Source organism: Engystomops pustulosus, chromosome 4 (assembly GCF_040894005.1).
Source record: "Engystomops pustulosus chromosome 4, aEngPut4.maternal, whole genome shotgun sequence".
Classification (NCBI taxonomy): domain Eukaryota; kingdom Metazoa; phylum Chordata; class Amphibia; order Anura; family Leptodactylidae; genus Engystomops; species Engystomops pustulosus.
Window position 1 is genome coordinate 97,850,923 of NC_092414.1, and position 24,390 is coordinate 97,875,312.

A 24,390-nucleotide genomic window follows, 5' to 3' on the forward strand; every position below is an offset into this window, starting at 1 on the left:
ATCAAATATATAGAACGCTACTGTATGCGTAAGTAAGCTCTTTGTATTCTCCTATGGCTATTTTCTAGCCAAGTATCAAAGCACACTACTATGCCAGATGAGATGACACTGAGTTAGTGCCTAATTGAAATCCAACCCCTACTAAATTTTCCCACTTCGGTCTTTGCTATGGATATGTGCGTCACTAAGCGCAGAACACAGCGGTCGCAAGTCTCACTACAAATTGCTCAGAATTGGCTAGTACATGCACTGCAGAAAGTACAGCCACCAGCAGATCAACCAGAAATCAAATATATAGAACGCTACTGTATGCGTAAGTAAGCTCTTTGTATTCTCCTATGGCTATTTTCTAGCCAAGTATCAAAGCACACTACTATGCCAGATGAGATGACACTGAGTTAGTGCCTAATTGAAATCCAACCCCTACTAAATTTTCCCACTTCGGTCTTTGCTATGGATATGTGTGCCACTAAGAGCTAAACACAACGGTAGCAAGTCCCCCTGCTAATTCCTCACAAAATGGTACTAGATGCAAATTAAAATAAAAAAAGTAGAACGTTATTGTAGCCCTAAGAAGGGCTGTTGGGTTCTTTGAGAATCACTCCTGCCTAACAGTAAGCTAATAGAACACCCTAACGCTTTCCCTGACCAGCAGCAGCTCTCTCCCTAGCGGCATCCAGACACAGAATGATCCGAGCAGCGCGGGCAGCGGCTAGTCTATCCCAGGGTCACCTGATCTGGCCAGCCAACCACTGCTATCGACGTGTAAGGGTACCACGTCATGCTGGGTGGAGTGCAGAGTCTCCTGGCTTGTGATTGGCTCTGTTTCTGGCCGCCAAAAAGCAAAACGGCGGGAGCTGCCATGTTCGCTCATCTCTAATGCTGATCCTTCTTTGTAGTTGCACTTCTGTATAGAGAATCATTTGACAGATGAGATATCCAACAACATCAAAACACCCTTTGAGAACCATTTTATTTCCCTTACTCAATGACAAATACAAATATGTGTTTTACAGATTTAGATCTTCAAAAGATTTCATTAAACCTGATATAAGTCACTATGAAAAAAAGAAAAAAAACAAGGCTGCCACAAGAAATGCTGCACAGCAAAAGGCACTGACACACAATCTTACAAAGGGAGAAAACATGGTTCTTAGTAGAGTCATTTTCCTCACGGCAGGTACGTTCCCAAATGAGCTCCTGCTGAGTTTACAGTACTTATGTTTCTCTTCACAATCAAGACAAAAAAGAAAAGATGAACTTTATTAGTTAGAAATGTAGAGAGAGCTTTGAAGAAAATGTAATATAACCCCTCATAACGACATGAAGACCAACGTTATATCACATAAAAACACGGATTGTATTGTTCTCAGTCACGATACCTCTATGGACTTTAGAGGACCATTACTGTCAGTCTTCTGCTTTATTATTACATGACACATGCTGTTTTCATAGAAATTGAAAAAGCAATGAAAAGGTTGTGACAGAGTTTACTGGAAAAATGCTTTTATTCACTTTTATTAATAACTAATGCAAAAAGCCACATGACTATTGACCACTAGAGACTGTTGGTTAATCGAGGAATTCCCAAAAAATTTAGAATTTTAACATTAGTGTTAGGGATTACAGTAAGTGATAGCTGTAAAGAATATAATTTGGTCCTAGGGTAAGAAATATCTTAAAGGGGATACTTAGGAAACAAGTTAGGCCCTATCCACAGGATAGAGTCCTACTTGCTGATAGGTGGGTTCTCAGTGTTAAGACCCCAACAGATCATAGGAACAAGGGGTCTGATGGGGTCTGAGCTCCTCCATTGGAACCCTCGCTGCTCCCTAAGATGAGCAGAGGAGATGGCCGCACATGGCTGTTTTGCTCCATTTACTTCTTATATATCTTGTTTCCTGGGAAAACCCCTTAGGCGAGCTAAACATGTCTGAGGTGATCACATCAGAGTACAAAGGAACAAATTACAACCTGGGCATCACATTTCCTTTTATACATTTGCAACTACTGCAAAAGCCAAAACAATCCAAAACAATATATTACACTAATTTTTATGTTGGGTATGCCAGATAATAATCATACAGTTAGGCCTCATGCACTCGAGAGTGTTCTTTGCGGGGCACAAACAAGGGAATGTGATCCCTTGTTGGTGACCCGTCTAATATGGACAGTTGAGTGCCTCTCACAGCACAGAGAGCAGTAGTAAAATGACACAGTGCATGCACCAGCCATGGACAGGAGCACATGGAAAGTAATAAGGTATTATGTTAGCTGCAAAAATAGCTGCAAGCACACAGCCCTATTACATATTTATGTGCAAGAAAGCAGCAGAATGGCAATAAATCACTTCAAATTTCGTTCCCTAAAGGGAAACTGTCAACAAGAAGGACATTTTTCAATGATGACAGGTTCCAATAGGCTATCGTTTGTTAATCTTAAATATGCCTTTGTGAAAATCCTGAATAGTAGTAGTGCTTTCAATTCATTTATTTTACCTGGCTTCCTGCCAAAATCTTCTCTAAATGTACCCCTGGGGGCAAAATAGTTCAAATTTGAGTAGCCATTTATACCTAAATTTCTCCTCCCTTCCTTCTCAATTCTGTCCCTCCCTCACCCTCTACACTGCTCCCCAGAGCAACCTGTTTTCATGTCTCACAGTACATGTGTCGCATACCCCATCCAGTAGCTAGGCAGTGAGTGGTAAGAAACCTCCTTCCTGGGGACTGCTGGCAGGGAGCGAGGTGAGGTAAAATAATCGATTGTAAAGCACTACTTTTATTCAAAACTTTGACATAGGCATATTTAAAATAAATACACAATAGCCTATTGGAACTGGTCATAACCGAAAAATTACCTTTTTGATGACAGGTTCCCTCCTATCTATTTCTCCCACATCTATTTCATACACAGCAGCATGGCAGCAGAGCTCAATGCAAGATATATTGCAGTTCTGGAAAATAGGGTATAGTTTAGCAATATTGACAGAGTTACACAGGAGTAAAACAGAAACAAACATGCAAAGATGTGACTAAGACTAAAATAGGCCACCAGGATCAAATGGTTTCGGAAGAGGTGAGGGAAGACACTGTTCATGACAAAATGGTTAAACCATTTCTACAAAGCATAATCTTTTTAGGTTTAAAATAATTAGTTTAATCTGCTCAGTAAATTTGGTTGTTATCATAGATTTATGGCATGTTAATGCACAGTACCATATATACTCGAGTATAAGCGGAGTTTTTCAGCGTAAAAAAATTTGCTGAAAAACCCTAACCTGGCTTATACTTGAGTCAAGAAAAAAAGAAAATGTGTACTCACTTTCTAATTTTTTTGTGTTGAAAATTAGGGGTCTTGGCTTATACTCGGGTCGGCTTATACTGGAATATATACGGTAATTATTTTCTGCCTACAGAAGTTTTTCTTTCGATATAAACTTAAACTTACTTTCGTTAAAAACAAAAAGACTATTATTACCCTTCATGAAAAGGTATGTTTAGCCTATTATTTAGCCTATCATATTTGTATGATAATTTCTGCTTATAAACTACTATTAAAGCTAACAGTTTCCAAGGGTAATAGAAATAGTGTCACATGGTATCTTTAACCTTGCTAACATTCTGTTCAATTTAATTTCAGCTTGTCTTTCAGCATGGTTGTGCTACCGTAGCAACTAATGGAATTTCCCTTTCTGCCAAACAGAATATACAATAATGTGATTCTTGATGGTTCCCTGACCTATGGTCTCCATTACCAATCAAGCTTCAATTTATGTTTGAAGTGTTTTTAACTGCTTTACCAAACTATCAAAGAGAGAACAATGTGTAACATTTTTATACAGAAACTACCTAGAATGCAATGAAAAAATAAACTAATAACCAATGTCCTATACTAAAATATTGTAATAATTTTGGAATTATGGATATCTATAATTATAGAATAAACTTATGAACTAAACGAAGACTTTGTTTAATATTTTTAATGCTGTTACAATAATGATGTGGTAGCAAGAAATGTTGTCCAACAATTAGTTGGACAATTGATTCATGAATGTATCATGGGTGTGAAGGCTCAGAGTCTGTGGACCACAGCGGGAGATGGTACAATCCGACACCTGGGACCAGAGTCTAAGTGGAACCTGGTCTTCACCAGAGCCAGCCGCAAAGCGGGATGGTCTTGCTGCGGCTGGGTACCACCAGGTCATTCCACAGGTGCGACTAGCCCGCGGTGGCAGTCAAGGTAGCAATACAGGAGACAGTTGGTACCCAGGGTGACAGCGGGAGAACAACACAGGAAGGCACACTAAGACTCATGTCAAGAACACAGGAGCTGGCACACAGATCAGGAACACAGGAATGGACTGGCACACGAATCAGTAACGCAGGGGCAGGACCACAAGAAGAGGAACTGGAATGCAGAATACACGGGAGCACACAGGAAAGCTGGGGACACAGAGGAACGCTGGAGACACAGGAACGGTGGAGAAACACAGGAACGCTTGGAATACACAGGAATGCTTGGAATACACAGTGCCAGTGGTTCATTGTAATGTATACTGTGCAGAAATGCCATATACTGCAATTCAGTAGTATTGCAGTATATGGTAGGAACGATCTGACCATCTAGGGTTAATGTACCCTAGAGGGTCTAAAACACAGTAAAAAAAAAATTCAAAAAAGTTCTAAAAATAATTTAAAAAAATTAAAAACCTAAAAGTGCAAATCACCCCCCTTTCCCTAGAACTGATATAAAATGTAATAAACAGTAAAAATCACTAACTTATTAGGTATTGCCACAGCCCAAAATGCCTGATCTATCAAAATATAAAAACAGTTATTTCCGGCGGCAAACCAAACAACGTAATATCACATAAGAAGTGGAAGAAAAAGTGACCAAAATGTCGCGCAGACCTCAAAATGGTAGCAATGCAAACATCAGCTGATTTCTCAAAAAGACACATCACACAGCTCTGTACACCAAAGTATGAAAGTTACTAGCATCAGAAGATGATAAAAACATTGTTTTCTTTTTCGTACACATTTGTTTAATTTTTGAAAACGTGTTAAAACGCAATAAAACCCGTATAAATTGATTTTTTTTAAAGACATTTAAAAAGGCCTTATCTTTAGACACTTTTTGTAATTGAATCCAAACTTCCAATTTTCCAATCAGGAAATCTGTGTGGTAAGATTGTCTTCATTTGTTATTTTTCAACATTCTAAGTACAGTAGTATTTTATATTAGCTAGACATCCCAGTACTTTTTCCACTTTTACTCATTAATACATACTGTACATTTTCAATTGAAAAATTAGACATCACATGTTAATCAGACAGTATGGACGCTCGTGTGTTAATTAGCATCATACATCTATGTGTCAAGACGCCAATGTGTCCTGAGGATTCTCACAAACCATAATTAGAATGAACATGGAGCCATTACACAATCTGTATCCAACAGATTAGCCTGCAGGTAACAAGAGAACAATTATTCTAGGTTTCATAGATTTCCAACAAACTGGGAAAAGCAAAAACACAACAATAATAATTAAAATAAATTATTATTAGATTTACATACACTGACATCATAAAAATGTTTGGTAAAGTCAGATATGTTCCAGGTTGGAATACAGGAGAACCTATCACATCTGCTGACATGACGGTTTTAATAGATTCATGCATTACTGATAAACTGATAATTCTATACAATTCTTTCAATAACTCTGTGTTGTAGTGTCCCTCTGCTATTCCTCCTTGACATTTATGAATAAATTAGACTGGTAGTGGCATAACCTGAAGTTGCTGGACTCCAATGCTAAAGGTGTACCAACTATTATGTACCATATATAATATGGATTTATTCAAATTAATAAGAGACACCTGGTCCTGGGCTCTACCATACCCTCAGCATCCCTCTACAACTAAGAATTATTCTTACAAACCTTTAATAACATTAAATACTGATATGTAGGATACCAAATAGAGGAAATATATTGCTAGATTGAAGAATAGATAAATATATTGCTAGACTATGATAGTAATAGTTGCATAAAATACGTCAAAAGACAAAGGGTAATCTCTACAACCACAGAGGACTTCTTCAATGTAAGAATAGTAAATCTGTGAGATATTTTACCTAAGGAGCTGGTCATAGCAGGCATATCAAAAGACTTCAGGAAAGGTTTGGATGAATTTTTACAACAAAATATTACTGATATTTACCGTATTTTTTGGACTATAAGGCGCACCGGAGTATCAGGCGCACTATCAATAAATGCCTGCTAAACCACCTAGGTTCATATAGAAGGCGCACTGGATTATAAGGCAAACCTGATTATAAGGATGAATGACCAGCAGGTGGCAGACCTGTGCACTGTTCAAGGCAGCTGTTGTCCGTAAGTACGGTTCATATATAAGGCGCACTGGACTATATGGCGCACCTTTGATTTCTGAGAAAATCAAAGGATTTTTTTGTGCGCCTTATAGTCCGAAAAATATGGTAAGTAATTCTTGTTTCTTAGATATCTGCCCTCCAGCCAAGGCCTTTTAGATACCGGTGGTGCAGTCTGCAGAACTGATCATGCTATTGACATCAAAGAACACCAGGCCGGTGTGACATTTTCTCTATTTAATAAAAATGGTTCATCTTTTTTATATAAAGGGGTATCTATATAGGCTTCTGGCACCATGTTACCTGGTAATAACTAAATCTTCTAGCTTTTCTTCTACCTGAGGTGGAAGCAAACACTGGTAGGAGCCGTCTGAACAACAAAATGTTTCTGGCTTTCTAACAAATCACCCCAAACCTATTTATGTTAAAATAATGATGGCCATCTACTGTAAGACAATAAATTGTAGTCTGAGCTTGACTACAGAATGTAAGTTTTTGACCAAAACAAGAGAAATTGACACATAAATATGATATTTTCGAGAAAGCTTATTAAATTGTGCCTAGAATGTAAACCTTTCCACAAGGGTTCAGCTTAGCAAGAGAACATTGACAGGAATAATATACTTGTTCGTTACAAATCCAATTATGGTGTTGAAAATTTTCCATAACAAACAGAACAGAAGGATTTCTGAAGCATTTATTGTATGCAGTGGGTAACCTAGCAACTATAAAAATGTAACTAAATGTAACATTGTTTTATAAATATATAAATTCTGTACATTCACATCTATATACACTATACTATACACTGTACATTCATATCTATATACACTATAGTACACTGCACTATAACATCCTGGTGATAAGGAGGGGGGATGTATGGAGAGGGCCCACGGGCTGAGCAATCTCCATACACAGCTGGTGTCAGCTGTACAATACACCTAACACTCACCTGTTACTGCTGTGGTCGACCGACCACGGCACTTAACTTACCATCTCATGAGCGTCACCATCTTGGATGGGCGATCACCGCCTTCCCCCCGTGACTTCATTGGAGGGCGGCAATCGGTTTCCGTGGCAACCTACAGTCTCATTGAGACTTGTAGGCTTGCCATGTGTAATGATCAGATCAACTGTAAAAGTACTATATACTTCAATACAGTAGTATTACATTATTTACAGTAGTCTTAGCGATCAGACAATGCAAGATTAAAGTACCCTGGAGGGTCTGAAATAATGGTAAAAATGATTTTTTAAAAATTATTAAAAACATTTTCAAAAAGTAAAAGTTTAAATCACCCCCTTTCCCTAGAACACAAATAAAAATAGATAAACAGTAAAAATCATAACATAAACATGGTATCGCCGCATCCTAAATTGCCTGTTCTATAAAAATATAAAAAAAGATTATTACCGACTGTGAACACCATAACAGAAAATAACACTCAAATGTCCGAATTGCCACTTTTTCCCCATTTTTCCACCCATGAATATTTGAATAAAAAATTATCACAGTCTGACCTCAAATATTTTTTATGTACAAAAGATTTTAATTTTTTAAAAATCTATTAAAACCTAATAAAACCTATATAAATTTGGTATACCTGTGATTGTAGCAACCCAAAGAATAAAGGAGAAAGTGTCATTAGGGAACAGAATAGCCCACAAGAAAATGCCACAAATGTGGGGTTTTTTTGTCAATTTCACTGCACTTGGAATATTTTCCAGCTTTCCAATACATTGCATTGAATATTAAATGGCATCACTAAAATGTACAATTTGTTCCACAGATAAAAGCCCTAACGCTTGTCTGTAAACATGAAAATAAAAAAGTTATTGCTTTTGAAACGAGGGGAGTAAAAACCAAACAAAAATTAAATATATATTTTACCTCACTATTCAATGTAGACTAATTCATCCACAGAACTGAACACACTCAGCTACACACAGAAAGCACTGTCACATGACCTTCCCCTCCTCCCTCTTGTGTGAGCAGAAAGCAGAAGCCCCTCCTCTTTACGAAAACCTCTCTCTAAACAACTAGACAGAATCACAGGAGAAATCAGTACAGTCAAAAGACACAGCTAGTGCAAAGCCTTGCTAAACTGAGAAGGATAGCAAAGAAACTGATGCACATAGGTAATCAAGATCATAGGCAAAGTTGTTCTACATACCAAGAGCTATTGAATAGTGAATTAGTGGAAAAAAGACTTTATAGGATCTTCATACAGACTTAGAAATGGATCAGTCTCCTTAGGATTTATTGGCAAAGAAAGTGGTAAAATACAAAGTACCGTATATACTCGTGTATAAGCCGAGTTTTTCAGCACAAAAAAATGTGCTGAAAAACGTCCCCTCGGCTTATACATGAGTCATACAGTCATAAAAAAATTTTTTTTAAATAATAAACTTATATACTCATCCTCCGGTGGCCCCGACCTGCAGCGCTGCTCCCCCGATGTCCGCGCGGGTCCTCTTCTGGCTTCGGCGCCCATCTTCTGTCTTCACTAACTTCGTGCCGGGCGCCACCATGTTTTTCCTCCAGGCGGCGCCTAGTATGACATCAGCAGCGGCGCGTCATACTAGGCGCCGTCCAGGGGAGAACAATGGCGGCGCCCGGCTCGTAGTTAGTGAAGACAGAAGACGGTCGCCGAAGCCAAAGGAGGACTCGCGCGAACATCGGGGGAGCAGCCCTGCAGGTCGGGCCCAGCGGAGGGTGAGTATATAAGTTTTTTATTTTCTTTTAATGATGGGCTGGCTGTATATTACTGGGGGCAGTGCTGTATACTACTGGGGGCAGTGCTGTATACTACTGGGGGCAATGCTGTATACTACTGGGGGCAGTGCTGTATACTACTGGGGGCAATGCTGTATACTACTGGGGGCAGTGCTGTATACTACTGGGGGCAGTGCTGTATACTACTGAGGGCAGTGCTGTATACTACTGGGGGCAGTGCTGTATACTACTGGGGGCAGTGCTGTATACTACTGGGGGCAGTGCTGTATACTACTGGGGACTGGCTGTATACTACTGAGGACTGGCTGTATACTACTGGGGGCAAGCTGTATACTACTGGGGCAGGCTGTATACTACTGGGGGCAGGCTGTATACTACTGGGGGCAGGCTGCATACTACTGGGGGCAGTGCTGTATACTACTCGGGGCAAGCTGTATACTACTGGGGGCAAGCTGTATACTACTGGGGGCAGGCTGTATACATACTGGGGGGGTCTGTAACTAATGCATTTCCCACCCTCGGCTTATACTCGAGTCAATATGTTTTCCCAGTTTTTGATGGTAAAATTAGGGGTCTTGGCTTATACTCGGGTCGGCTTATACTCGAGTATATACGGTACCTTAGAAAATCATATTTTGTTTTCAAAGCCAAAAACAACACAGAAATTAAACCTCGATAATGATCAGCATGAAAACCCTTAGCAGTATCTGCTGTGTCTTTCCATAATTTAAGTCATAATATTTTCTTTTACTCAACAGCCACAATACCGTATATATACTATATTGTAATAAAAAAATTCTGCAACTCAAAAATCTGTGTGATTTTAATGTTTTCAGAAATTTTGTAGAACAAAATGACAATTTTCGGACATCCTTAGCCAAATATACTGCAAAGTAATTGAAGAGGAGATATATGTGACATTTATGTAAAAGAGGTAGAGAAGTATGATAGTCCTCATAATATTAGCCAGGGAAATAACTGTTTAAAGTTCATAGGAAAAACGTGCTTACCAGAAGAGTATTATACGTATATTTCCCCTTCTCCAGAAGGCCCGTGCAGCTTTGCCCCAGTCAGGGTACTGGTTGTCCTGAAGCATCATATCTGTTACCTGTAGAAAATATAGAGAGTATTACAGTATTGATGATGAAAAACTATAATAATATAGATATGCTTCAATAATCATAATGCTAACTATGTTTTCGGATCCCAAACTACACTAGATGATAATTATAATAGAGTTTGGCATTATATTGTTAACTAGACTATCGAATCAAATGTTGTCTGGGCTAGAGGAAAAAAATAGGAGATGTGCAGAAGTATCCATCTGATAAATGTTGCCTGGATTACATAGTTGACCATGCTCCTTTAGACTTCAAGACCATTATTCTTTTATTGGACCAGTTTTGTGGCATCATCCAGAAAATCAAGCGAGAAACAAATTGGTAGTATAAAGTCACAGAGCATTGAAGTCAAGCTGCCTCAGAATGCCCCTTCTTCAATGTTTGACATAATGCACCAGACTTCTGGAGGGAGGAAGCTGATCTCACTGGATGCAGGATATCAATTAGAGCATACCGGCCATTCTAAGAATATGTAAGTCATGTGTCCTTAAATCGGGGACCGTCTGTATTGTAATATACTGCTTGGCCATGAGTGCCCAATTGTTTTTCTAAATGTAAGTAATTCTTGACCTATACAAGTATTCAAGTAATTATGCAAAAAAATCATGGCTATGAAAACAATTGACAATGACTACTGCGCCACAGTTAAATTTGTTACTGATTCAAAGAAGCAGCTGCCCTTTTTCTGCTGTGCTGTCCTGAAGGCTATATATATATATCATGCCCAATCAAACACACTGATAACAAAGGGGTACCTTGAAAAATTTTTAAAAAAATCATAATTTTTAAAGTTCTAAATTATCACCTTTTCAGAAACATAATAACTCATTTTGGTGGTAAAACTATCAATATTTACATTATCATTGCTTTATGTTGGCATCATTTTTAAAATGAAGTTTTATTTTATTATGATGTACATGGTGTCAGGATCTGAGGTAGTGGATTCTCTGTACCATTGCGAGCGATAGCGTAAGCAGACACCTGGGAGCGGAGTCTAAGTGGCACAAAGTCAGGAACGGAACCAGGGTCACAACGGGAAATCTGAGGCATATAGCACAAAGATCCATCAGGGAATGCTGGAAGAGGCCTGTTTATATCCATATCCTGGAATGGCCAGAACCAATCAGCTGCCAAACATGGACCAGGAGCAAGCGAGGAGAAATGAGACAGAGTGGAGGAGGGCAAGGGACTGGAGAAGGACACGGGTGTGCCCACGATCGTAAGGACGTGGGAGCACCCATGAAAGCCGCTTTACAAAATTAACAGTGATTTTCCACATTTTCAAGAAGGCTTTTAATGAGCTTTGAAATTTATAAAATTAGAAACCCTGTATGAATCAAATTATAATCAAACGTGTACCCATCAAACTACTAAAAGCAGCTTTTGGGACTAGCAATTGAAACAAAATACAGGTGCAAATTACTTGTTCTGTGGGCATATAGCAGGGGTGCAAATAGGAAGAAGGGCCATGCAGCAGCCAATTATGCCCCATAGTACAGTGTATTCACCAGTTTCAGTTTTTCCAATAGTGCACTTAGTGAACTATAAAATGCATGTTTTCTATTATGATAGCCATGTAAGGACTTAATTTTTTGCAGGATAAAATGTATTTTTCAATCATACTATTTTGGGGTGGCTATGCCGTATTGATGAAAATGTAACACTTTGTTGGGGGGTAGAAAAAACATGATGTCATGGGTGCTCCTATAACTCGACCTTGGCTTCCACCGCAGACAAATCACGCCTGTGGAATGACCTGGTGGTACCAAGCCGCAGAAAGACCATCCTGCTTTGCAGCGGGTTCTGGTGAAGACTGCGTGCCACTTATATTGCGGTCCCAGGCGTTGGCTTGTGTCATCGTCTGTGGTGGTTCAGAGGATCCACTGCCTCCGATCCCAACAGTAAGATCCGGCCATTCTTCCCACCGAGGATTCGCAACCTGACCTGGCTAATCTTACCACCATCGTGGCCCAACAGTCTCAGCAGATTGCTGTTCAAGGTCAGCAACTAGGACAAGTCACCGCCATGTTGCAGCAATTGATGGCAACTCGCCACAGCGTCAAGCGGCTTCTCCTGCTACTCCAGTTAGCCTGCCTGCTGCTGAACCCAGGCTTAGACTCTCCATGCCTACGAAGTATGATGGGTACCTCAAGCTCTGCAGGGGCTTTATTACCCAGTGCTCCCTGCACATAGAACTCATGTCATCTCAGTTTGTCACTGAGTGGTCCAAGGTGGAATTCATCATCAGCCTCCTCTCTGGGAAGGCCCTAGCCTGGGCTACGAGCCTCCTCTGCTGAGGCTGTGCTGCTGAACCTGCGCCAAGGGGACTCGTCCGTGGGAGAGTATGCAGTTCAGTTTACGCTGACCTCTGAACTTGCCTGGAATGATGCTGCCCTGATCGCCACCTTTAAAAAAGGTCTCCCTGCTCAAGTCAAAGACGCTTTGGCTACTCATGACATGCCATCTACTCTGAGTGGTCTCATCACACTGGCCACTCGGATAGACATGCGGATGGATTGCATCCACGCCCTCCTCTTCCTCTGCCTGTGTCCTCGGACATCCCTGCTATTGAGGAGTTGGTACGAGATCTGAAGTCAGTCTGGGAGCAGACTAGCTTTCCTTGTTACAGGCTTCTGCCCGAACCAAGCTCCAGGCTGACAAAAGACGCAGGCCCCTCCTGTCTTCTCTCCTCGTGACATTGTCTGGTTATCCTCCAGGTATGTCTGGCTGAAGATTTCTGGGTACAGGCTTGGTCCACGATTCCTGGGTCCTTTCGAAGTGCTGAGTCACATCATAGTATCATAGTTTATACGGTTGAAAAGAGACACTTGTCCATCAAGTTCAACCAAGGAAGGGAAGGGATTGCATGAGGAAGGGATTTAGGGGAAACAATTCTATATAAAATAACCTTCAATGTTATTTAGGTGTAAAAAGGCATCTAGACCCTTCTTGAAGCTTTCTGCTGTCCCTGCTGTCACCAGCGCCTGAGGCAGGCTATTCCACAGATTGACAGTTCTTATAGTAAAAAAGTCATGTCGCCTCTGGTGAATAAACCTATATTTCTCCAGACGGAGACAGTGCGCCCTCGTCTTTTGAGTTAATTTAATCTGAAACAACTTACCACCATATTTTTTGTATGGACCATTCATATATTTATATAAATTAATTATGTCCTCTTGTAGTCGTCTCTTTTTCAGACTAAATAAATCTTGTTGTTTTAATCTTTCCTCATAACTAAGACCCTTCATCAATCCAGTGTCCTGCAAGCTGCGTCTTCATCCCACCATGCACATCCCGAACTCCTTCCATGTCTCCCTGCACAAGCCTGTCATCCTGAACCGCTTCTCCCAGCAGGAGCCTCCTCCTGCTCCTGTGAGTGAATCCACCGACACCTATGAGGTAAAGGAGATCCTTGACATGACGGTGAGAGGCAAGTGGTTGTTCTTAGTTAACTGGAAGCGTCGGAGGGGGAGGCGGTAGGGGGGCAGGGTACTGTCACTGGTGCTCCAGCGACCCATATCGCGGGCTCACCCATGCCCCTCTCTCCCCGTGCTCCTTGCCTGTCCTGGCTCATGTCTCAACCTCCTGTTGCATGCATGCACGTTCCCGATTTCTAGGGCGTGCATACATTTTTCAGAAGATTTAAAGGGCCAGTGCACCGCTAATTGGTGCTGGCCATTTTCAGAGAACTATTTAAGCCTGCCTCTTCCTGCACACCCTGCCCGATCTTTGTGCTAATGCCATTGAGAAAGCTGTTTCCCGTGAGTTATCCTCGTGTATTGACCTCCCGTTGTGACCTCGGACCTGACCCTGATCCTTGTTTGGCAAGCTATATTATCCATACAAGATGATGAAACCACTGTAAAATACTAAGAAGACTATAGTATATATGTGTATATTGAAGTAAAGCAAAAAAAATTATCTTAAGAGTCATTTATGGTCTATATTGTTGGACACTGTTCATTGATGCCTAGTGAACATGTTGCTATTATTCTAAGAAGATGGCAATACCATATTTATGCATTTTTTATGTTTTACTTAATTTGCAGAATAAAACCTAGTGACCCACATTTATCAAAAGTAGTGCAAACGGCACTATGGTTTTTTTATGCACTTTGTTCAAGCTGCAGAATTGTAACGCAGACAGAATTGTGCTGCACGTCAGTAATATATGTAGTGCAATCTTCGACTAAGCAGTAACACACCCCTTTAGGTGCTCATTTTTTCTATCTTGTCAGAGACACGGTAGCTGCAACACAAAACTGGCGCAGACACTTTATAAATACATGTACAAGCAGTTTGCACGTTCTTTCAGTGCAAAATCAAGCAGATGCAAGTCCTTTAATAAATGTGGGGCAATGTGTGGAAAAAATCTATAGTTTTTCCATCACCATCTTCCAAGAGGTATAGTACTTATTTCTTGTCTATGGAGCTGGTTGAAGGATTGTTTTTGCTGGACATGTTGTATCTTGCACAAGTACCATTTTGGAGATCATACGTTTTTGGATCACTTTTTATTGCAGGGGTTGCCATAGCAACTATCAGCACTCCCTGAAAATGGTGTGGGTGATCATGGGGAGAACCCATGCTGCAGGCGCATTGACCGTGGCATTTAATAGGTGAACTCCTGTGTTACATTGGATACAAATGCTGGTACAGTTCTGGTGGCTAGCTGAATCAGTATCTGCTCCATGCCATACCTGTGCGATACTGAGTGTACATGTATGCCACAGAATGCTAAGTAGTTAATTGATGTATTACTTTTAATACATTTTAATATTACTTTTAAGTAGGGCACATGCTTGTCCTGCATCTTCACCGATTAGTGAAAAAGAGACTAATGCTCTCCTGATTCTCATCATTGGTGTGGACCCCCAATGATCAGCTTGTTATACCCAGTTGCATAGTTAAGGGGAACCGACCACTGCAATGCTTATGTTTTTACACTAGTACAAACATTGAGGCAAAATACTGGTTACAGTATTCATAAAACAAGAAAATGGCTAAGTTCACAATTTTCCACAGATGTATTCCTGCAAGTCTATTTCATAATATGGAACATTCAAGTACTCAGTGTATATTCTCTGTTTACAGACATGTAGCTTTATGGAGAGATGGAAAACAAAGTAGAAATCTTTTGAATAGGTAATACAGATAATAAAGTACAGTAGACTAATCACCGGGCTGCTAGATCAAGTCAAAAAGTTGTATAAGCATTCATTTTACACAGTTCACATTGAGATTTCCCAAACTTTTGTTACATGCAAGATATTTTTTCTATTAATTTATTTTCTTTGAAGATTTCTGTTACTGTAATTTTCCTTTTTATGTGAATTTACTCAATTTGAAGTTCTATAACTGGAATCTTTACATTTTTTGAAACTTTTCTCTACTACACATTTTTAAAATGTTTATGTATATTTTTACTTTATGATTTAAGGGTGCATTCATTTTTTTCTTGTTTTCTTTTCTGCAATATTTTTTTTCACTTATTTGTTGGTTGGTATATTAGAAGGGTTTATTAATTGTATATGTAGAAATAACAAGGCTGGACTATTTTACACATCCATTCTTTTTTACTTTACTAATCATGTTACCGTATATACTCGAGTATAAGCCAACCCGAGTATAAGCCGAGACCCCTAATTTCAACACAAAAACCTGGGAAAACCTATTGACTTGAGTATAAGCCGAGGGTGGGAAATGCATTGGTTACAGCCTCCCAGTATATAGTCTGCCAGCCCCTGTAGCATACAGCCTGCCCAACCCCTGTAGCATACAGCCTGCCCAGCCCCTGTAGCATACAGCCTGCCCAGCCCCTGTAGTAGGAAAAAAAATAACACTGTACTCATCTTTCCGACGTCCACCATAGGTCCTCTTCTGTCTCAGACTGTCCCAGACAGAAGAGGACCTATGCGTGATGTCAGAAAGGTGAGTTTTGTCTTTATGTTTTTAGTTGACTCGAGTATAAGCCGAGTTAGGGTTTTTGAGCACAAATTTTGTGCTGAAAAACTAGGCTTATACTCGAGTATATAAGGTAATTATAAATAGAAAAAAAAAATCTGTTGTGTTGTCCAGTAAGTCCATGTCAGGTAATAAAAATACAAGAAAGTAAAGGAATGTCCTGTATATTATTTTTCTAAATTTTCTATTGCATACTTACTCTGCAAGGAACTCTGCGTAGGTCTATATTATTTAAGCACCACATAACACAAAATAATGATTTATCTATTAATCAACAAGAATAAAAAAAGAATAAGACCTAAAAAGTCACAATAAATGATTTTAATAGTGTATGTTCTGCATTTTTATGCATGCAATAATTGGCTGCAAACATTAGTATTTATATTGGCTTTTGTATAGAGCAGATTGCTTTTGCCCGTGGGTCACTGAACATTCAAAATTTGTAAGGGTGTAATAAGAGTTCACTGGTAGAATAAATATTATCTTCCACTAATAAGTGAGCAATATCTATTTTAAACATGTTTATTTACTATTAAAAACATCTATTCACATTTTAGTCAGATTTCACTGTATTTTTTATACACTTACAGTGTAACTGATTTTTTTTTTAAAAGTTCGTGTGAATATGTATTTAAAAATGTTAATATACTAATTTATGGAGTTTTATAAGCCTATGTTAAACATCTGGGCACCACTGACATGCAAATATCCATTGCTGGGGAAAAGCCACATTCAACCATCACTAAACAGATAGAATAGGGCTCACTATTGCCGATTCCCTATAACGTCTATACTCTACATGCACCTGCCTATATCTTTATATATATTTACCTAGGTCTCTCCCTGTACTGTGTGAACTATATCTTCAAAGCAAGATCCAATATCCAGATGGGCAGCACCTTCTAATACATTGTACTCTGTAGAATGTATATGTTACCTTTGTTATATTATGAGGGATATTTATTATTCTGGCCCGCAATGCAAAAAATAGTACATTTTCCAACCTACAAGGACAGCGAGAGGGATGGCCTATTTCCCATATTCTTCATTGGAAAATTGAGATTTAATACTGCAGCTGAGTGCACCTCTAGATTTACTAAGACACCCAGTAAATCCAAGCATGTAGTATGCCAGTGTTGGGAAAGTGTGATGGATATATCCCATTTAGGGTTATCTCAATTAACCCCCCCCCCCCCAATCCTAAACAGGGCCTGAAAATTAACAAGCTCTTACATACTCAATGTAGCTAGTCTCTCTGCCAAAGATTACTCATGCGATTCCCCTTCTTGATCTACCAAATCATACACTAAGCACATTTCTCTCCCATTGCAACTGTTGGCTTATATCTACTTATCTAGGCTTTATGATGCTATGGTTGCTTCTGTTTCATGGTCATGGTCAAATTAAGACCGCGATGGGCCCTGGGCTGCGTATAAGTTCCTGGCCTGCAATCTAATTTTCTTAAAATGGTCATACACTTTCTGCCTCGATATCAAGTTTATTTCATAAATAAAAACAGAGGAAGGAGGTGCATTAAGCAGATAAACCCTTTCATGACCAAGGCGTACGTTTTAATTTTTGCATTCAAAAAGCTATATGTTGGCTTGGTATTGCGAGACAAATTTTATTTTCTAGTCGCACCATTTAATTCTTTGCCATATACTGGGAGGCTGTAAAAAATTTCCAAATTTCAATTTTCACTAATAGCATTTTGAAAACTGTACAACCTTTTGATTACTTTTTGATTATTGGAGGCAAAATTGTCCTTTACTGGGGTTTATCACTGGGAATAATTGTTTTTATTTTTTTAAAGATCAGACAGATGAGATGGGATGAGGATATACCATGTTTATGATTTTACTTGTTAATTTATTTTCATATTTGTTGTAGGGAAAAAGGGATAATTTGTATTTTTTCTAATTTTGTATTCAACATTATTTCAGCCCCCTAGAGTACTTAAACCCTAGGGTGTCTGATCACTTATACAATATGATCCAATACAACTGTATTGCAGTATATGTAGATATATGCTTATATATTATAGTCTATCTGAGAGAGACTATAATATAGAATTACTAATGACAGCTATAGGGTTCTTTCATAAGCTCCCAGCTGTCACTGTGCTTATTGGTGCACTCTGATGATGTTATTGGGGGTACTGACCGCTATATAAAGATAGCAGCACCCAGCAGCATACCTGTTGAGTGCTGTGGTCAAACCAGCCTGCACTCATCAGTAAGTATATTTATATTAAATACACAAATAACAAATTTATATAGTTTTGCATAGTATGGTATTTGCATATTTTCTCTGGTTTCATACTTTAGTATAAGGAACTGCATAAGCTGTCATTCTTTGAGACTAGTGATTTTTCTATGATTTTTCTTGTTACAGCCTCACTGTATGGGATAATACATTTTTTTTTAATAAATTTACAACTATATATTTATATTTACCATATATATTAAAGTTTGGTATATTTACAGCATATTGATTTATTCAATATATTTTAAAAGGTACATATATATGTATATATTTATTTATATCTGTATATAAATGTATATATTTATGTATATATATGAGAAAAAAATAGAGCAGCACCTGTATAGAAAGATGACTTGGGTGCAAGCTAACAATTTTGGTGTGTGAGGAGCTGAAATGTCACTACACATGGGCATCCAAGTATGTTAATTATTTACCTCAAATCTTGGAGTGCTGCCATCTTTTAAATTAAAAAAATATATATATACCGTATATATATATAAAGTTTGGACAAACATTCTCATTCAAAGAGTTTCCTGTATTTTCATGACTATAAAATTATATATAATTATATTCTAGGTTCTTCAAAGTAGCCACCTGTGAAGGAAATCGCGACATTCCGGACTCCTGAAGGGTATGTAAGGTCACTCAGATATCCTTTTACAGACACTCCCAGAACGCACGGGTTCTGAGAGGCGCAGGAAGGGATTTAAAGTTGTCCACACAACTTCCGGATATGGCACAACCCTAAATCAAATCCCTGAATGGCTATAAGATCCCTCTCACTAGCCGCAGTGAGACAGAATATTATCAGCCTTATGCTGCCACCAGTTTTCCTTTAATATAAGCCCGGTCCGTAACGGGATTATATAGGGTGAGGAACCAACCCAGTAGCATGTATATAAGCGAGAAACCCGGACGTAAGATTCGTGATCGAGATAAAAGAGCAACGCAGATTAGATTTTATATTTAATTGCCTTAAGGGCACACTAGACAATACAGTACACACAATAGATATATACAGTAAACAGAGTACAAATTACACGGGTAGCACTACAAGTCTAAGCAGTTTGGTTAGTTAGTTACCTTTGTGGGTGTGTGGCCTAATGGGGATGGATAGTCCACACTTTTAGATCCTCCCTGCGCTTGGTTGATGTTAGTTTCCCCCAGGACTAAAGACCCCGGCCCCTTCAATGGTGCCCGATTATATCAGGTGTGGACACACCTCTGTCCACCCTAAGGAGGGGTCAATGGTCCCTCCTACCTGATATTACATCCAGAGCCCTGGAGAAGCCACAGCTACCCCATGGGAAGGTCCTGGGGTTATGGTTCTGGTATCATTGGATCTGGGTGAATCCCAGGATCGCATTGATACCAAACCTGACCCATTTGCTATGGTATTGATATTGATATCTCTGGATCTGAGTATCCTAGAGCAATGAACAATGGGTTGTTATGATTTACTGAGAATAAACAATCCAAAAATGTATTTGGTGTTCTGGTGAGACGGACCATAACTTCATAACTGTCTCTATTCAACCTGGTGATTTGAGAGTTTTAATGGCTCTTTGTTTGAGACTTGGGAGGCGAGGGGGGGTGATGCCTGGAGTCGGTTTGTCTGTATAGGTCTTTGAAGCCCAGCCACATGCTGGTTTTGTCAACAAACTGGCGCAATTAGGTTAATTTACTGAGGCTGGGGGATGGGGGGGGTTTGATGACCAAGACAATACCTGCAGGTTCCTCACACCACCTTTTGCTTTGATTACTGCTTTGCACACTCTTGGCATTCTCTTGATAAGCTTCAATAGGTAGTCACCTGAAATGGTCTTCCAACATTCTTGAAGGAGACATGTTTGGGGCCACTGTCCTGTTAAAAAATAAATGAGAGTCCAACTAAACGCAAACCTGATGGAAAAGCATTTTGCTGCAGGATACTAACCATGCTGGTTTAGTATACCTTCAATTTTGAATAAATTCCCGATACCAGTAAAGGGTGGGAAACAGGCATGTAGAGTCCATTAGTTCACCTTTTCTGCGTCACACAAAGACCAAATATCTTAAATTCGCACTCATCAGACCAAAGCACAGATTTCCACTGGTCTAATGTGCATTCCTTCTGTTCTTTAACCCAAACAAGTCTCTTCTGCTTGTTGCATGTCCTTAGCAGTGGTTTCCTAGCAGTTATTTTACCATAAAGCCACAGTCTCCTCTTAAAAGTTGCTGTAGAGATGTGTCTGCTGCTATAACTCTGTGTGGCATTGACCTGGTCTCTAATCTGAGCTGCTGTTAACCTGTGATTTCGGAGGCTTGTGACTTGGATTAATTTATCCTCTGCAGCAGGGGTGACTCTTGGTCTTCCTTTCCTGGGGTGGTCCTCATGTGAGCCATTTTTTTGTAGAACTTAATGGTTTTTGCAACTGCACTTCTTAACCCCTTAACGACCTGGCCCTTTTTTGTTTTTTCATTTCCAATTTTCACTCCCCATCTTCAAAAATCAATAACTTTTTTATTTTCAAAAATAAAGAGCTCTGTGCTTGTTTTCTGTGTAACAAATTGAACTTCTTAGTGATGATATTGAATATTCCATGCAGTGTACTGGGAAGCAGAAAAAAAATTCCAAATGCAGTGAAAATGGTGAAAAAAAAACGCATTTGCGCCGTGTTTCTGCGAGCTTGGATATTACGGCTTTCACTGTGCTCCCAAAATGACATGTCTACTTTATTTTTTGGGTTGGTAAAATCACCAGGATAACAAATTTGTAAAGGTTTTATAATGTTTTCATACATTTACAAAAACTAAAACCTCAAAATTTTTTTTAGATTTTGCCATTTTCTGGCGCTAATAACTTTTTTCATACTTCATTGTACAGAGCTGTGGATGGTGTAATTTTGTGGGACTTTTGATGACGTTTTCAATGCTACCATTTCTAGGACTGTGCAACCTTTTGTTCACTTTTTATTGAATTTTTTTATGTTTTTCAAAATGCCAAAAAAGTGCCAGCACGTTATACCTCTCCATGTACCCTCACCCGACGCACGCCGTACTATTATTAATTTTTGTTTACTTAGCTGCTTTTTTTGTAGCCATAATATAAATTCTAACAGTCTATTGAGTAGGACTATCATCTGTGTATCCACTTGACTTCTGCACAACAAAACTGATGGTCCCAACCCCATTTATAAGGCAACCAGTGATGTGAAAAACTTTTCTGGTGACCACCTCTTGAAGCTCATAGAGAGAATGCCAAAGCAGTAATCAAAGCAAAATGTGGCTACTTTGAAGAACCTACAATATAAGACATATTTTAGTTGTTTTACACTGTTTTGTTAAGAATATAATTCCACATGTTAATTCAGAGTTTTGATGACTTCAGTGTGAATCTACAATTTTTATAGTCGTGAAAAACTTTTGGTCTGTACTGTATATATACATACAATGTATGTGTGTAGTAAATGTAAAATTTATTTTTTTATTTGTGTATACAGTTAATAGTGAATATGATTTTAATGGAAGAAGGAGGGTTTCCACCTAGGGCAGCAAAAAGGCTAGAAACTGGCGTGGTACGAAAACTACATTGCTTCAGCAATGTTATAAAAATATTGACATGAAATATATCAAATTAATTAACAGAGAACCTGTCACCAGTACCTTGCACAGTACCTTTTAGATGTCTTTATACATGTTCCACTGATGCCTCTATCCATGGGATTAGAGCCACCATTTTTGTAAAAAACCCTTTTATTGATGTCCTCTGTTCTAGTCTTGGAGGCAGAGAGCTGCAGTATACAGTCAAGCCACCCTGCCTCCTTACTGACCCTGACAGTGCTAACTGACAGTGTTTACTGCATTATGCAGTAAACACGCACTGCTCACATTTGTGGCTGCTGCTGGGACCAATCATGGGTATTAACTAGAGATGAGCGAACACTAAAATGCTCGGGTACTCGTTATTCGAGACGAACTTTTCCCGATGCTCGAGTGCTCGTCTCGAATAACGAACCCCATTGAAGTCAATGGGAGACTCGAGCATTTTTCAAGGGGACCAAGGCTCTGCACAGGGAAGCTTGGCCAAACACCTGGGAACCTCAGAAAAGGATGGAAACACCACGGAAATGGACAGGAAACAGCAGGGGCAGCATGCATGGATGCCTCTGAGGCTGCCTAATCGCACCATTATGCCAAAATTATGGGCAACAGCATGGCCATGACAGAGTGACAGAATGAAGCTAGATAGCATCTAAAACATCCAATAATTGACCCTGACACTATAGGGGACGGCATGCAGAGGCAGCGGCAGCAGGCTAGAGAGTGGCATGGCGACATACCCTAATTGGACTCAGGCTTCAAACCAATGGGTGTCAGAGAGGAACCAAAGGAGGTGAGCAAGAAGCGCTCAAATAATATCGGTACATGATAAAAGTTTGCCAGTATATTTTGTGGATTACACAGCAGGGTGGCGACAAAGTTAACATGGAAGCCATGAAAACAACCCAAAATTCTGCCTGACACAGCTCGTTTGATAAGGGGACCATGTATGCTTACAGTTCATGCCAGTCGCTGCACTGGCTGCCAGTCTCCTTTCGAATACAGTTTAAAATAATAATAACCCTCATCCATAAAGCTCTGTATAATGCTGCACCCCCCTACCTCTCCTCTCTTATCTCAGTCTATCGCCCAACCCGTGCTCTTAGATCCGCCAGTGATCTTAGATTAACCTCTACCCTAGTGCGGACCTCCCACTCGCGTCTCCAAGACTTCTCTAGAGCTGCACCAATTCTATGGAATGCTCTGCCCCGGACTATCAGACTAATACCTAACCTCCAAAGTTTCAAACGTGCTCTTAAAACCCATTTCTTTAGGCAAGCCTATAACACTCATTAACTGCATGAAGTTTTAACTCTTCTACTAACCCGTCCTGTGTCGTCCTCCCATCTGTTATCCAGCAACCAACAGGCACCAGACTTCTCTGCAGTCCCATTCACCCTGGACCTGGTATATAAGATGACGGCTGAGTGGTTCAAGCGACAGCAATTCCATTTATTATATTTTTTTCTATTCCCTAAGAAGAATGGCTTGACCATTAAATATTCTTTTACCTCGTGTTACCCCATCATCTTCATAAACCGTAAGCTCTGGCGAGCAGGGACCTCACTCCTGTTGTTCCATACAAATGTTGTGCTCTGTTACATTACATTTGTATTTGTTTCCTATGATTTGTAAAGCGCTACAGAATATGATGACGCTATATAAATAAAGATTATTATTATTATTATTATGGAGGCAGTGAACTAGTAGTAGATTAAAGGTGCTGCAACTATGTTAGTTGGATCTTGGGATGGAGCTGGCGCTCTGCAGCCAGGCGAGCTTTCGCCAATCCAAGCCCCTGTCTCTAGGCTACTCCCCAAACAGCACTTCTAAGAACCTTTTGTATAAGATCAAGTGTAGTAGCGTTCTTATAAGTTTAGGATATGGCGGGTGAGGGGAATGTAAACAGATGCGCAAGAAGCGCTGAAATAATATCCCTAAATGGTAAAAGTTTGCAAGTATATTTTGTGGATTACACAGCAGGGTGGCGACAAAGTTAACAACTTTGATGTGGAATGCCCTGTAATAGCTCTTGGGCGGTGTGCCTTTTATCGCCTAGGCTCAGCAGTTTCAGCACCGCCTGCTGTCGCTTAGCGACGGCACTGCTGCTGTGCCTAGAGCTACGGACTGATGGCGCCATGCCCACGGATGGTAATTCGGAGGAGGAGGAGGTGGAGGAGGGGTGGGAGGAGGTATAGTAGGCCTTTGAGACCTGGACCGAGGTAGGCCCCGCAATTCTCTGCGTCGGCAGTATATGACCAGCCCCAGGGTCAGACTCGGTCCCAGCCTGCACCAAGTTAAGTGTAGTAGCGTTCTTATAAGTTTGGGATA

At 39.8% G+C, this 24,390-nt stretch overlaps 1 protein-coding gene across 3 annotated transcripts in view; it reads right to left on the reverse strand.

The window, feature by feature from the left end:
- Positions 1-24,390, reverse strand: part of TMEM117 (transmembrane protein 117) — a 257,186-nt gene that overhangs the window by 115,023 nt on the left and 117,773 nt on the right. For all 3 annotated transcript variants that reach the window (XM_072146849.1, XM_072146851.1, XM_072146852.1), the window contains exon 5: positions 10,138-10,235. In XM_072146849.1, coding sequence (XP_072002950.1) covers positions 10,138-10,235 — 98 coding nt within the window. The remainder of the gene's footprint in view (positions 1-10,137; positions 10,236-24,390) is intronic.